The 15402-nt window shown below is 42.9% G+C and overlaps 1 protein-coding gene across 1 annotated transcript; it reads right to left on the bottom strand.

The window, feature by feature from the left end:
- Positions 1–10597: 10597 nt before the first annotated feature.
- On the bottom strand, positions 10598–11592 carry LOC134351329 (hemoglobin subunit alpha-like). The gene is made up of 3 exons (XM_063057405.1): positions 11481–11592; positions 11021–11228; positions 10598–10747 (listed from the first exon to the last, which is right to left on the bottom strand). Exons 1-3 carry the CDS (start codon positions 11573–11575, stop codon positions 10622–10624), a joined length of 429 nt encoding a protein of 142 aa, XP_062913475.1. The 5' UTR covers positions 11576–11592; the 3' UTR covers positions 10598–10621.
- Between the last annotated feature and the right edge of the window lie 3810 nt (positions 11593–15402).

Genomic DNA, 15402 nt, shown 5'->3' with positions numbered 1-15402 from the left:
TAGATATGATGGAGGTGTTGAAGAGGTTTCCAGAAAGACACATAAAATGTACAGAGAACGAGGGATATAGATCACATGCAGGCAGAATGGATGAGATATCGCTATTTAGTCTGGCTGAAGGGATTTTTCTGGTCTTATACTGTTCTACGTTCTAAAGCCTTGGTGAAATAACAGCTATGTTATTGCACACAGTTTTGATCTTTGCTCTGTGTGTGTGTGCAAAGTTTCAAAGGACTGGTCAGGATATCAGATGTCGGTAAAATCATACGTCAATAGTAAACCAATATGCTAATTTACCAATTTAATTTGGAGAATGTTGGAAATACTCAGGAAGTCAGGTCACATCTGTGAAATTTCTTCTTTCTCACCCACAGGTAAGAACTGATTTGTTGAGTAATTCCAGCATTCTGTTTGTGACAATTCCAACATTTGCAAGTGTTTTTGATTGTCAGATGTGAGGATGCTCACCACTGATAGTACAATGTTCAAATACATTTTCTACTCAGTAAATGAAGTAGCCCATGCCTTGATACAAGCCCTACACTTCATTCTGCCATAAGTAGCCGGTAACATTCACATCACCAAAGTACCAGATACAAAGGATCTCCAACAAGATGTCATGTAGGCTTTTGTCCTTGTATTCAAAATCATTAGTAATACAAAGACTCTGACCATTAACATCCTGGGAGTCGCAGCTGACCAAGTACTGAACTGGATCAGGAGCAGAACTACTTTAGATACATGAGCTGGTCAGACTCTCGCTATGCAATGACAAGGCACTCATCTATACCACAGTAGAAACTTCCCAACTTCCAATAGTACTATTCTGCAATCTAATGGAATACTCCCAATTGCCTGAATAAGGGCATCCCCATCAGCACTTAAGAAACTTGACATCATCCACTTTGCACATCAGGTGGCTTGAATGTTCCCCTGTCAGTTGTCCGTGCACCCTGTCCTCTCCTACCACCACAGCCAGAGTTGCACAAAGAAGCCCACACTCACTACTGCACCTGCTCCGCTTCTGTTTTGTCCCTTTAAAACCCGAAACACAGGGGACTTGTTGCTAAATTAGTAACTCAGTTTATTATTGTCACAAGTACTGAGATAGAGTGGAAGAATGTGTCTTGCATACCATCCATTTCATTACAACAGTGCATTGAGGTGGGACATGGTAAAACAATAACAGAATGCAGAATAAAGTGTTCCTTTTACCAAGAAAGTGCAATGTAAACAGACAATAAGGTGCAAGGCCACAGTGAGATAGATTTTGATGTCAAGAGATCATCCTACTATGTTACTTTCCATGTGCATATAACAACAGAACAAAGCTGTTCTGAGCCTAGTAGTATGGGATGGTGGAGGAGAGAGAATGTCTGTATTTTCTGCTGATTATGGGGACAGCAGTTGCCATACCAACCTGTGATGCATCTGGATAGAATGCATTCTATGATGCATTGATAAAAACTATTGACGGTCAGATGGACATGCCAAATTTCTTTAGCCTCCAGAATAAACTGAGGTTTCTTGGTCTTGATGTTGACATGGTTGAACTAAGCAGCTGTTGGTGATATTCACTCCTGGGAACTTGAAGCTCTCAATCTACTTGATCTCAACACTGTTAATGTAAGCAGGTGCGTGTGCACCACCCACCCTCGTGAAGTCAAAGACCAACTCTTTTGTTTCACTGACATTGAGGGAAAGATTGTTGTCATGACAGAATGTTACTAGACTCGTACTTTACTCAGATTATTGTTATTAGAGATTCGGCTCACTGTGCTGGTATCATTTGTAAACTTGTAAATGGAGTTCGAGCAGAACCTGACCACACAGTTGTGAGTGTACAGAGAGTAGAGTAGGCTACCGCTGATGAAGCCTTGTGGGGCACCAGTGTTCAGGATAATGAAGATGGAGGTAATGCTACCTCTCCTTACTGAGTGTGCTCTGTTGGTTAGGAAGTCATGTTGTGTGCTGAAGACAGGGTAGCCCTGTGACATTGATGGACCTCCACTCATGTGTTCATTCTGAAGCTGAAACAGCATGCTACAACTCTAGAGAGTCACCAGCACGATTTACAGTGGGACACAATAGATATTGCGCCTATGACTACTTGATTTAAATAGCACTAGAGAGACATAGATTACTAGCTTTGTCCATGAAAATGCAGGAAAGGAATTTCTAGGATATTTTTCATAATAAATGTGAGACTTGGGCAAAGAGGCTAAATGTTGGTGAGGTACGATGAGGTGGGATTTTTATCTGTCCCTCCGTAGTCTTAGTGGTTTAGAGATTGCAGTCAGGATAGCGGTCTATCCGTTCAGGGAAACTCCAGGGTTCCTGGTGATTATACCTGTGGGAGGTGCGTTCAGTTGCAGCTCCTGACTGACTGCATAGAGAGACTGTGGTTGCAAATGAATCAGAACTATAGGGTTCTGCAGAGGGAATTGAGAGAGATGGTTAGAAGGTTAAAAAGTAGAAGCATCTAGGGTTATAATCTCTGGGTAACTCCATGTGCTGTGTCCTAGTGAATGTGGGAATAGAAGGATAGGGTTGATGAATGTGTGGCTGATGAACTGGTGCAGGTCTGAGATATGTCTTGGAGCACTGGGATATTGTCTAAGGCAGAGGTCACCTGTACAAGAGGGACATGTTGCAATAATTATTGCAAGAGCTACTTGGATGTGTTTGAACAAGTTGAGCAGGATATGGGTCCAGAAGTGGTCATGCAGTGAGAAAACTGAAGCAAATATAGAGGTTAAAGTGAACAAATGCAGGCAGCAAGTCAGGACAAGGAGCTAGGTAGGTCTTATCACCTAAACTGCAAGAAGACTGACAGACAGATGATCTCAGGGCATGGTATTGTATGTGGGATTGTGATATTGTATCCATACCAGAAACAAGAGACAGTGAGTGGATATCATATGCTTGGATTTTCAGAAAGTCTGTAACAAGGTCTGGCACACAAGAGTGCTAAACTAGATAAGAGATAAAGTACTAGTATAGATAGAAAAGTGGTTGATTACCCAGAAGTCAGAGATTGGGGATAAGGGGGTGCTTTTCACAAAGGCTGCTGGTGACTTTTGGAATTTTAAAGGGAGTCAGTGTTGAATTTGTAGCTTTTCACTTTATGCAATAATAATCCAGATGAAAGAATTGATGATATTGTGGTTAAGTTTGATAGGTGAAGGAACAGGTAATATCACAGAGGCAGGAGGTCTGACCTGGACAGGTTTGAGAGTGGGAAAAGAAGGGGTTGATGGAATACAGAATAGGGATTATGGGGTTATATACATTGGAGGGAAGAACAAAGGACTATTTTCTAAAAGAGGAGAAATTTCAGAAATCAAAGGGGCAAAGCCACTGAAAGGCCTGGATAGAATGGATGTGGAGAGGATGTTTGTATTAGTAGGAGACACTAGGATCCAAGGACAAGCCCCTTTAAATTAGCTGAAGAGGAATTTCTTCAGCCAGAGGGTGTTAGAGATGTGAACCTGTTGCTAACAGGGGCATAGGAGGCCAAGTCATGGGGTGTATTTAAGGCAGAACCTAATAGATTCTAACTCTGCCATGGAATGTCTCAAGCCCAGCTGCAAAAGAGCAGGTTCGGGCATAGGGGTATTAAACCTGTTACGTACCCCGTAACTGGGTTGCCAAACCAGCAGAAATGGATCACTCAGTTGGAGTCTGGAGTACTAGAACTAAGAAAGTTTTATTACAGAAACAAGCAACACAGTAATCGAAAGGATAATAAATGCAACAGTTCAGTGATGATAAACACACATGTGCACAGAATTAAGATAACAGCATCAATCAAGCTCTATCGTTGTCTAGGGGTAAATGACCAATTTCAAAATGACTCAAAGTTCAGTCCAGTTTAGTAGTTCAGTTCGCAGTAATCGTTGCCATGGCGGTGGACAACGTGGGGGAAGAGAGAGATAGAATAGGAACAACTCATCATTCAGACACAGCTTCACTCACAGACCAGCGAGATGGTTCACAAACAGCTTTTGGGCGGGTCCTTGGTGATGTCACCTGAGGTCACCGACTGTGACCCCTCCTCCAGATGCGGTCGATCCTCTGCAGTGAACCCGGCACCCAGGCAAGGGCGGACACACACCGGGTTCCCGCTGATCGTACCTTTCCACCCTGTGCGTTGTCCGATACTTCTCACCACTCGTGAGAGGCGCACCGCTTCCAGGGTCTCGTTACCTCGGGTGGCGTGTGTGTCTGTCTTAGCGAACCTGTCCCTTTTTATCCCCCTGCTGGGGTATCGCCTGTCCATCACTTCAAACAGTTCAGGGTTCAAAGGGGGGAGCCGCCCCAGACAGCTCTTCCTCCCACATCCCTTCATTACACATCTCCAGACGCTGCTCCATTGTTCCTTATCTCTCCTTCCCCTGAGGGCAGGTGGCAGACCAACTGCTGATGCCACTGATGCTAGCCCAGGCCAGCAAACATCTTAATTTTATGTGTATTCTCGTAACACTTCCCCCCTTTAAGGATTTTTACCGGGAGGTAAAAATTACAAACATGACTACATTATCTGATACATACACAATATACATCGTTAACAGTTATTTAGCTAATACAGAGAATTTGAAGCTGTCAACACCTTGACAGACAGTCATCACATTTTCTGTTCCTTTTACACGTGTTATTAATAATCCCTTAGACCAGGCTCCAACTCAGCAAACTTCATAGTGGCCAAAAACACTGATGAATTGCGACCAATGTAACCTCTCATTTGGTTTTGTCCCGGACCACAATAACAAGGGTCGTCCCATTCCGACTCAATTTTCTCTCGCAAGGGCTTAGTAGGAGGGGGACGGGTATTGACCGCAGAGTTATTGCAAAACTTCCTGCAGTACCCCACCATCTCCAAAAGCCTTCTGAGGGCCCTCTTGTCTGTCGGGGTTGGGAGGTCAGCGATAGCCTGCACTGTAGCTTGCATCACTGCCAGCTGCCCCTGTGTCACCACAATTCCCAGGTAAGTGACTCTCGTGTGGCCGAATTCATTTTTTTCAAGGTTCACTATCAAACTGGCTTCAGACAGCCGTGTTAAATTGCCAATACACACCTCTGTGTTCATCAGCCCTTTAGTCACTGAATTACTCGAAAAATATGGGTGTTGTTTACTTGGCTGCCCTATTGTAACAGACATAACCCAACGTCCCAGTTCTTTGCATTTCCTCGGGACAATCAAACACATGGGTGCGAGTCGTTTAATTACTCCTTCGGGGATTAAGGGAGAGACCTTATCAGTAGACCTGGCCAAAACAATAGCCTTCTCCCATCTGACCGATCCCATCCTAATCTTTTCAAAATGGTTTTTTCCTCTTAGCAAGGGGCCCCTAGCTTCATTGATTTCCACGCTAACACCGACTAGGTTTGTTAGCATATCAAAGGCCGGTGACCGTCTCAGTTCGCGTCGGTCATGATCAATAACATTTTTCCCCCTGGGCAGCCGGTAAATCTCTTTCATGATTCCACCAACTGTTTCCTCCAGCACCGCAAAATGTCCACCGGGGGGTACCTCGTGGGCCATGTTAAAAACCTCATCCCCATAACTCTCTTGCACCACCCCCCACTCCTCATCTGCGGATACTGTCCTTGATTTCCCTTTCTTCCTTAGCACTTCCTTATCCGCACAATAGCCTACTAGTTCCCTTGTCAAGAATGTGTCAGAGAGAGCTGTCTCTGCAAAACCCATCAGCCCCTCGCCTCGCTCCTGCGTCTGCACAAATTCTTTCCTGGCTACTGCTACGTCCGTCCCAGCTCCCTCACTACCTCTTATCTCACTACACCCTGTCTCATACAAGGTTGGCAGAAATGTTTCAGCCAAATTCACCATCGCGGGCGGGGCCTCCATGCTGGCAGGCTGACCCGTCAATCTCACGACTGGGAACACGATTCCTCCGGCGATGTCATTACCGAGCAAGACTTCCACGTCTTTCATCGGTAATTCGGACCTCACTCCGATCGTGACTAGTCCAGAGACCAGGTTGCTCTGTAAATGTATCTGGTGCAAAGGGACTGACTCTGTCCCTTCCCCAACACCTTTGACCTCTACCTCCCCAGTCTGGGTCTCTGAGCTAAACTCTAATACACTCTTCAGTATTAGTGACTGACACGCTCCCGTGTCTCTCCAGATCCGCACTGGAACTGGTTCCAACCCCTCCTTCACTGACACCAGTCCGGCCGAGATAAACCTCTCGCGCCCTTCCTGGACTTTTTCAGACCTGTCCTTCCCTAGCGGTTCGCTTAACAGCTCAATACAGCCATTCAAAATTTCCGCTTTTCCTTTCCCCGTCTCCTTCCTTGGGGCAAAGCACCTGGACGCAAAGTGTCCGACTTTCCCACAATTATAACAGACGACCCCAGGAGACTTCCTACCGGACTGCTCCCGGTCTACCTTATCCTTTTCACTAGCCCCCGGCTTACTTTCTGACTTTTCCGGTGGACTCTCCCCGCCGTCCTGACTACCCTTCTGGTAGCCTTTACTCGGGGCAAACTTCATTTTATGCGTCAACGCATACTCATCCGCTAACTTAGCAGTTGCGGCTAACGTGGCTGCCTCTTTCTCATCGAGGTAGGGTCTCATACCCTCAGGGACACAACCTTTAAACTGCTCAATCAGAACCAGTTGCAGCAGTCTGTCGTAATCCCCCTCTACCCCTTTCGAGGCGCACCAACGCTCACAATATGTTTGCATCTCACGAGCAAACTCCAAATACGTGCGGTCCCACCGCTTCCTCGCATTCCGGAACCTCTGCCGGTATGCCTCCGGGACCAACTCATAAATCCTGAGGATGGCCTCCTTCACCACCTCATACTTCTGGGCATCTTTCGCGGATAAAGCGGAGTAAGCTTGTTGGGCTTTCCCTTTCAGTACACTCTGAAGTAAAACAACCCACTTATCCCTCGGCCAGTCCTGACTTATAGCTACTTTTTCGAAGTGGAGAAAGTACCGATCCACATCGGTATCGTCAAATGGGGGAACCAGCCTAACCTCCTGGGTCGCCCGGAACCCTCCACCTTGGTTCGGCACGAGCCCCTGCTCGGCCCTTATCTTTAACTTCTCCAGCTCAAATTCCCTTTCCCTCTGTTTCTCCTCTCTCTCCAACTGTCTGTCCCTCTCTCTCTCTTCGTGTTCTAACTGCCGTACCCGGAACTCGTGCTCGAGTCTCAGTTTTTCAAGCTGTACCTGTACTGCGTCTCCAGCAGGTTTTTCAACAGACACCTCCCCCAGCTCACCTTGGGGAAACACACCTTTAGATACATAGTGCTCTACAATAGCTCTGTGTATCTCCTCTCTCCTCATTGTTGACTTCACCTTAGCAAGATTCACCCGTTTGGCCACAGCTATCAATTCCGATTTCCTGGCATCCTCTAATGCCTCCAAGATCGGCGCCTTTATAAATTCCTCAACCTCCATTTCTGCTGTTTGTCTTTTCTTTCTTTCGGGAATTTTAACCCAATCAATTTACTCCGTCCCAAATTTAGCGTTCAAAATCGCGGACGAGAACCCCACTTATGTTACGTACCCCGTAACTGGGTTGCCAAACCAGCAGAAATGGATCACTCAGTTGGAGTCTGGAGTACTAGAACTAAGAAAGTTTTATTACAGAAACAAGCAACACAGTAATCGAAAGGATAATAAATGCAACAGTTCAGTGATGATAAACACACATGTGCACAGAATTAAGATAACAGCATCAATCAAGCTCTATCGTTGTCTAGGGGTAAATGACCAATTTCAAAATGACTCAAAGTTCAGTCCAGTTTAGTAGTTCAGTTCGCAGTAATCGTTGCCATGGCGGTGGACAACGTGGGGGAAGAGAGAGATAGAATAGGAACAACTCATCATTCAGAACGGCTTCACTCACAGACCAGCGAGATGGCTCACAAACGGCTTTTGGGCGGGTCCTTGGTGATGTCACCTGAGGTCACCGACTGTGACCCCTCCTCCAGATGCGGTCGATCCTCTGCAGTGAACCCGGCACCCAGGCAAGGGCGGACACACACCGGGTTCCCGCTGATCGTACCTTTCCACCCACTCGTGAGAAGCGTACCGCTTCCAGGGTCTCGTTACCTCGGGTGGCGTGTGTGTCTGTCTTAGCGAACCTGTCCCTTTTTATCCCCCTGCTGGGGTATCGCCTGTCCATCACTTCAAACAGTTCAGGGTTCAAAGGGGGGAGCCGCTCCAGACAGCTCTCCCTCCCACATCCCTTCATTACACATCTCCAGACGCTGCTCCATTGTTCCTTATCTCTCCTTCCCCTGAGGGCAGGTGGCAGACCAACTGCTGATGCCACTGATGCTAGCCCAGGCCAGCAAACATCTTAATTTTATGTGTATTCTCGTAACAAACCCATCCCATAAAAACCCAGAGCTGCAGAGACACCAGCAGAAGCTCCAATTATCTCATCCCTTGGAGGCAAAGATACATCTAGAAAGTGGGCTACACCTGAGGACAATTTGAAAGACAGATCCAGGACACAGGACTCTGGTGAGCTACTAGTGGTGACCTGTACCTCAGTAACGGTGATGGGCTTAAGCTGATAGGTGCTTGATTGGTAAAGAGTTTGCTGGTTATGGGGAGAAGTGGAAGATGGAGTTCAAAAGATAGCCATCACTGAATGGTGGAGCATACTTAAAGGGTTGAATAGAGTAATTGCTGCTATATCAATCTTGTGGCTGAGGGATGGGCAGGATTTGCAGCTCAATGTTGCAAGGTACCAACGCTGACCAAGGTTGAATTGAGAAAGGAGGATGTGTTGCTCTGATTAGAGAAGGAAAATTTGTATCTCAGAGTGGACTTTCAAGAAATATATTGCAAGAAATTTTGGAGTTATGTAAACCAATTGAATGCTGCAACTTTGGTATTCCAGATGGGAAAATACAAATTCCTCTACCCATAATGATACTGAAAGAGATAATAATGGTGATTTTGTCTCCTATTTATACTTGGATGTTGAATTTTTATAATTATGTGATTGCATACTTAGTGGTGCATTAGAAACTATTTTGGAAAACAAAATGCTTTTTCAGCATTAAGTTTTATGGAGAGCTAGAACTACTTTTCACATTTTCTCTGGAGTGTAGGCAGTTGAGGGGTGACCTGACAGAGGTGTATAAATCAAGAGGGGAATCAATGGGTGGTCATAGTGTTTATCTGAGTGTAAGAGAGTCTATACTCAGGCACCCGAGGAGAAACTTTTTCACACAGAGTAGGAGGTATATGAAATGAGCTGGGAGAGCAGGCTGTAGAGACATGTATAATTACACTGTGGAGGAGACATTTAAACAGTTCCACTGTTAGAGATGGTTTAGATGGATATAGACAATAGACAATAGACAACAGGTGCTGGAGTAGGCCATTTGGCCCTTTGAGCCAGCACCGCCATTCACTGTGATCATGGCTGATCATCCACAACCAGTATCCAGTTCCTGCCTTATCCCCATAACCTTTGATTCCACTATCTTTAAGAGCTCTATCCATCTCTTTCTTGAAAGCATCCAGAGACTTGTCCTCCACAGCCTTCTGGGGTAGAGCATTCCATACATCCACCACTCTCTGGGTGAAAAAGTTTTTCCTCAACTCCGTTCTAAATGGCCTACCCCTTATTCTTAAATTGTGGTCTCTGGTTCTGGACTCACCCATCAGCGGGAATATACTTCCTGCCTCCAGCGTGCCCAATCCCTTAATAATCTTACATGTTTCAATAAGATCCCCTCTCAGCTTTCTAAATTCCAGAGTATACAAGCCCAGTCTCTCCAATCTTTCGACATATGACAGTCCCGCCATCCCGGGAATTAACCTTGTGAACCTACGCTGCACTCCCTCAATAGCAAGAGTGTCCTTCCTCAAATTTGGAGACCAAAACTGCACACAGTACTCCAGGTGTGGTCTCACCAGGGCCCTGTACAGCTGCAGAAGGACCTCTTTGCTCTTATACTCAATTCCCCTTGTTATGAAGGCCAGCATGCCATTAGCTTTCTTCACTGCCTGCTGTACTTGCATGCTTGCTTTGACATGAGCCAAATGTGAGCAAACGTGAGTGACTAGGTCAGATAGACATTGGTAGGCATGGATAAGCTTGGCTAAATGGACCGTTTCCTTGTTGCATAACTCTACAACTCTATCTATCTATATTTTAAGTGTAAAACCTGTTTTGAGTAATGAGTCATGATGTGTTGTTGAAATATAAGAGCCATATGGAGAGATTTTGATCTCCTATTTCAGATGTTTTGCTTTTCAGAAATCTCTGCTGTGAGCTTGATTCATTTACAATGGGATGAAAAGTAACTGCCACGCAAACAGACATTTTTGGCTCAATGCTTTTATGTCCAAGTTCTTTCTCCTCTTTGTTGTTATCCAGTGATAGAGGTAAACAGACCCTGCAGTATTGTTTGTGTTCTTGCAAATGGACATCTCTGACAGATATATTTCTGAAATTGTGTATACTTAATAAATCAGCCACAGCAAATGATAAAGCATTGATAAAAATGAATGTTTATTTAGTTTAGTTTACCAATTATGCCAAAATTTAATCAATGACAAAATGTGGAATTAAATGGTGATCTTGCTGTTGTTCACCGTAGTTTGTTGATTATGTCTTTAACGGTACTTGGAGCTCAATTCATGTGCGAGCAACTCAAGGAATTTGTCGACAGCACAGTGGGTTGCAGGGGTGAACGCAGGCAAGTGAATGGCCAGGGTAACTGTGATACAATCAGCCAACAGCTGTAAAAGAGAAAAATTATAAAAATGAGCAGTGTTAATATTCGCAACTCATGAATTTACCCATCAAATGAATGTTGGTTGTTTGTACTTCAACTGCTTTCCTGTATATAGTGTAGCAGGAAAAAGTATTCCCACCTAAATTGAACCAGACTACACTTCTAGACTGCCGAAACTTCAACTACATAAAGTTGAAAGTTCATAGTTGCTGATCTAATTACAATAACATAGTTTGTGTAATGACAATGAGGAAGAATCTATAAAACTGTTACATACCTGAAAGTTATGAGGATCCACAAGAAGTTCTTCACCATGTCTCTTGGCAAGCTTTTCCAGGTGTTTACTCAGGTTGTCCACGTTAAGGGCCGCATCCGCCACAGCTTCCATGACAATGCGACCATGTTTTCTGACAGGCAGATCAGAGGCTTTGTAGCCATTGAATTTCGGGAAGTATGTCTTAGCTTGAGGGTGGATCTCAAACAACCTTCACAAACACAGAAAATGAAGGCGGAAATTACTTGCAGACTCAACATACACTGCATTTCACTTAGGATTAAATTGTGTTCTTCTTCAGACCAGCAATCACATTATTTTGGAAAAACTTCAATTCTATGCAGAGAATGTGTTTGTATACTTATTAGTGATCTCACTGTGCAAAGGAAATGCAAAGAAATGTTAATGATTACACATAATAGCTGAAAACACAATAGTTATACCATGAATCTAAGAAAATTACCTAGCTAAAGAATCTGCTCCCAAAGTTTCAGCATTTGCCTTTATGTGCTGGCCCAGTTCTTCTATAACCTGTTTGTTGGGACCAGAGAGTACCATTGTTGCTGAGTTTTCACTTTTTCAGATCTCACAATAACCAGGAGATGCCTCTGGCTTGATGTGTCCATATTTATTGTAATTCACACTGAGCTACACCCTCTCCACCCCACTTTTCCCATTGGTTGTAGGTCCTGATTCATGGTCTACGTAATCTAATGATAAGAGACAATAGTCAATAGAGAGCCAATCGTCTGCTTCACATACAACTGTTAGCAAAGATATCCTGTTCCAGAAAAGCTAAACACCACCTTCACACATTTCATTTGAAGTTCTCTTGGAAAGGTTTAGTTTATTGTCACATAAATTATCAACAAATGTAATTAATATTCATTTATATGTTTGTCTTTCCAAACTAACCCTAATAGAATAATTTGATTTTATTGTCATTTTGGGCTGAATCTCATGAAAGCTGGATTCAAGTGTTGATTAAAATTCCTTCAACTCATAAAAGTGCTTCTGACAAATGATTGAATTAATATAAAAGTGATTACATAATGGCTGACCTGATGTCAAAGTATAGTTGTAAGAATAGTTTGTGACATACCAAATCTCATCAAACTCCAAACAAAGTATAATTGTGGTGTTCCCACTTCATCACTCTTTGTGACCTTCCATTTTTTTCTTTACTTCTCTCAGTTCCCTCTTCGTCTATTCCCCATTCTGGTCTCTTCCCTCTAATCCTCACCTCCCTATCACCTCCCTCTGGTAACCTCCTTCTTCCCTTGCTCTCATGGTTCATTATCTTGTTTCATCTGATTCCTTCATCTCCCACCCACCTGACTTCACTAATCACCTTCCAGCTTGTCCTCTTTCCCCTCCCTCCACATTTTATTCTGGAATCTTCCCCCTTTTTTTCCAGTCCCGATGAAGGGTCTGAGCCCAAAATGTTGATTGTTCATTCATTTCCCTAGATGCTGCCTGACCTGCTGAGTTCCTCTAGCATCTTATGTGTGTTGCACTGGATTTGCAACATCTGCAGAATCTCTTGTGTTTATATATTATTTACCTGCCCATCTATATATCTATATATTGATTCATCTATTTTTGTATATATTTATAGATTAATTTATTTTTGTTCTTTTCATTCTTTGTTTTCTATTGCACGTTGTTTGATTGTCAGTCTGTTTGTAGTTTTTCATTGATTATATTTTATTTCTTTGTTCTACTGTAAATGCCTGCAAGAAACCGAATCTCAATGTAGTACATGGTGACATGTATGTGCAATAATACATTTACTTTGAACTTTCCTTTCTCTGGAGCATCTTCTACCCAATGGAAAAGGGGAGAAAAGAGAATGTGTGGAATGTGTGGGATCTTTGATGGCTGCTACCAAGGCATTTTTAGTGTAGATAGAGTCCATGAGGGGAGATAGGTTTCTGTGATGTCCATAATCCTGTACAGATCTTTGCAGTCATATGCAGAGCAGTTGTCATACCAGACCATAATGCATCCAGATATGATGATTTCTATGATGAATTAATAAAATTTGATAAAGGGGAAGAGTAGTATTTTAGCGTCGTGAGAAATTAGTGGTGAGCTTTCTTGGCCATGGCAACTATGTGGTTGGTCTACAACAAGTTATTGTTTGGATCAGGACATCATGCATGAAAAACAAGAAAAAGCTATGCAGCATTTACTTTATTAATCTGATGCATCAGTTTGGTTTGCCACTGGTCTGACCAAGGTCAGTTTAAGTTGCTGAGCACTGAGATTGCAGCCTAGTCCTTCATGAAAACCAACCTCCATTCTGTGGACTTCTAAGCCCATCAAACAGAAGATACCAAAGCTTAAAGAATTGTTTGAAGAGAACCAAGGACAAATTCTGTTCCACCGTTATAATCATCTTGAACAGACTTCTAGTATGATAATGATGAACCCTCGATCTCAAAATCGACCTTGTTATGTATCTTACACCTTATTTGCATACCAGTAACACTCTATTGTGCATTCTTTTGTTGATTTTTCCTTTTAGAACATAGAATAGTACTATACAGTAACAGAACCTTTGTCACATTATGTCTGTACAAAATTAAACTCATCTCTTCTGCCTGCACATGACCCGTTCCCTGCAAAGGCATGTCATGTGTCCATCTAAAAACATGCGGGCAGGTTATTTGTAAATTGCTGGGTGGTAGATTTGATGAAAATGTGAGAAGAATAGGGTTAGTTGTAAAATTAAGTGAGATGGGAACTAGCATGGATTCAATGGGGTAACTGCTGTTTTTCTATGTCTTAAGGAAATGTGGAATACATTTAGCATTCTTTAAAGGATCACTATTTCCCGATGATGGCTATAAATGGGAAAGTTACAATAATATATCTTTAATGAAACATAGCAAAATCTTGGGTGAAAATAGTTATTGAAAAGAAGTTTCAAATAAATGAATTCTTATGGAATTCTCAAAGGACCAGAAATGCAGATTCCAAAAGGGCAGGAGAAGACTCAAAAGTGAAGGGAAGTGGACATCAACCTGTGGATTTTATCATTATTTAACAATTAAGTCTTAAAGTGTACACACCTGCCCTGAGGAATGTAGTCAATTACACTTACTATGGATCAAGTTTGAAGGTGAATTTTGAAAGGATCACAAGTTATGAGTATTATACATGATGACACAGAGGGACAGAAATTATCAAGAGTAAGTCACAACCAGATTTACAATTTTACATCAAAAGACTGGTTCTTTTTTTCAACTTTCAGAAGAAGACATGGGTGTCCTCTGGACTAATGATTTAAATATTTGAGAGTTCTCAATGTATAGTCCACCATATATAACATCTCCCCTTCTTACTGTCCTCTTATCTGAGCATAAAATCACACTGCTAAGACCAGCAGGTAAACTTGTGTCATGTGATTATTATGTGAGGAGGTTTATTTCATTCCTGGAATCACAGTCATGCAAGACTGGAAGATGCAGTTTACAACACAGACCATGTAACATAGAACAGCACTGCACTGGACTGGCCTCTGGTCCATGATGCTGTGTTGAATTAATTAAGATAATGACTCTAGTTAAAATAATCCCTTCTGCTTTCACATTGTCCATATTCATCAATTATGCAGTTTGTCTCAAAGTAACTGTATAAAGGGAAAGCAAAATATTGCAGTTGCTGTTAGCCTGGAATAAAAACAAAAAGTGTTGGAGTTACTCAACAGGGTAGACAGGCAGCACATGAGCAGAGAAAATATATCAATGATCTTTCATTAAAACTGGAAAAGTGGGAAAACAAGCATGTTTCAAGTTTCAGACAGTGGAGAGACCAGAGGGAGAATCTGAGCTGGGGTAGAGGTGATTTCTCTCCAGTATTCACAAATGTTGAGTTTCCTGGAGGAATATAGGCAGGGAGATGAATGAAGGAAATAGACAGACAAATAAAATGGTGGAACTCTGAGATGTGGGGAACTGCAGTTGTTGGAAAATAGAAATGAAAGAGAATTTGGCTCATACCGGATGATTATGCAGCATTTATGGAGAGAGAAAATCTGAATGAATGTTATCATACATCAGTCTGAATGTTCCAACATAAACAAGAAAGCATGGTGATCTGAATTTGTTGGATCATGGAGGTACAATTTATCTCTAGGGAAGATGAGGTGCTGTTCCTTGAGCTTATTTTGGGCTTTGTTAAAACAGTATAAGCAGCACCAGAATGAGAAATCGTAGTGGAAATGAGATGAACAATTGAAGTGAAAGGCAATTCAAAGGTCAAGGTCACCCATTAGGATTGAATAGTCTGCAATGGTGTCACCCAATATTTGGTTTCTCCAATGAAGAAAGGCCCACATTGTAAGCACTGAATGCAGCACACTGGATTGGAATAAGTGC

Source organism: Mobula hypostoma, chromosome 9 (assembly GCF_963921235.1).
Source record: "Mobula hypostoma chromosome 9, sMobHyp1.1, whole genome shotgun sequence".
Taxonomy (NCBI): domain Eukaryota; kingdom Metazoa; phylum Chordata; class Chondrichthyes; order Myliobatiformes; family Myliobatidae; genus Mobula; species Mobula hypostoma.
This window is presented reverse-complemented; position numbering and strand designations above follow the sequence as displayed.

What these genes read in the sequence shown, in the direction of transcription:
- LOC134351329 (XM_063057405.1), bottom strand. Translation starts at nt 11,575, where the DNA reads ATGGTACTCTCTGGTCCCAACAAACAGGTTATAGAAGAACTGGGCCAG. An exon ending in GGAGCAGATTCTTTAGCTAG is followed by an intron (nt 11,229 to 11,480) that starts GTAATTTTCTTA and finishes GTGTTTGTGAAG; the next exon opens with GTTGTTTGAGATCCACCCTC. An exon ending in TGGATCCTCATAACTTTCAG is followed by an intron (nt 10,748 to 11,020) that starts GTATGTAACAGT and finishes TCTCTTTTACAG; the next exon opens with CTGTTGGCTGATTGTATCAC.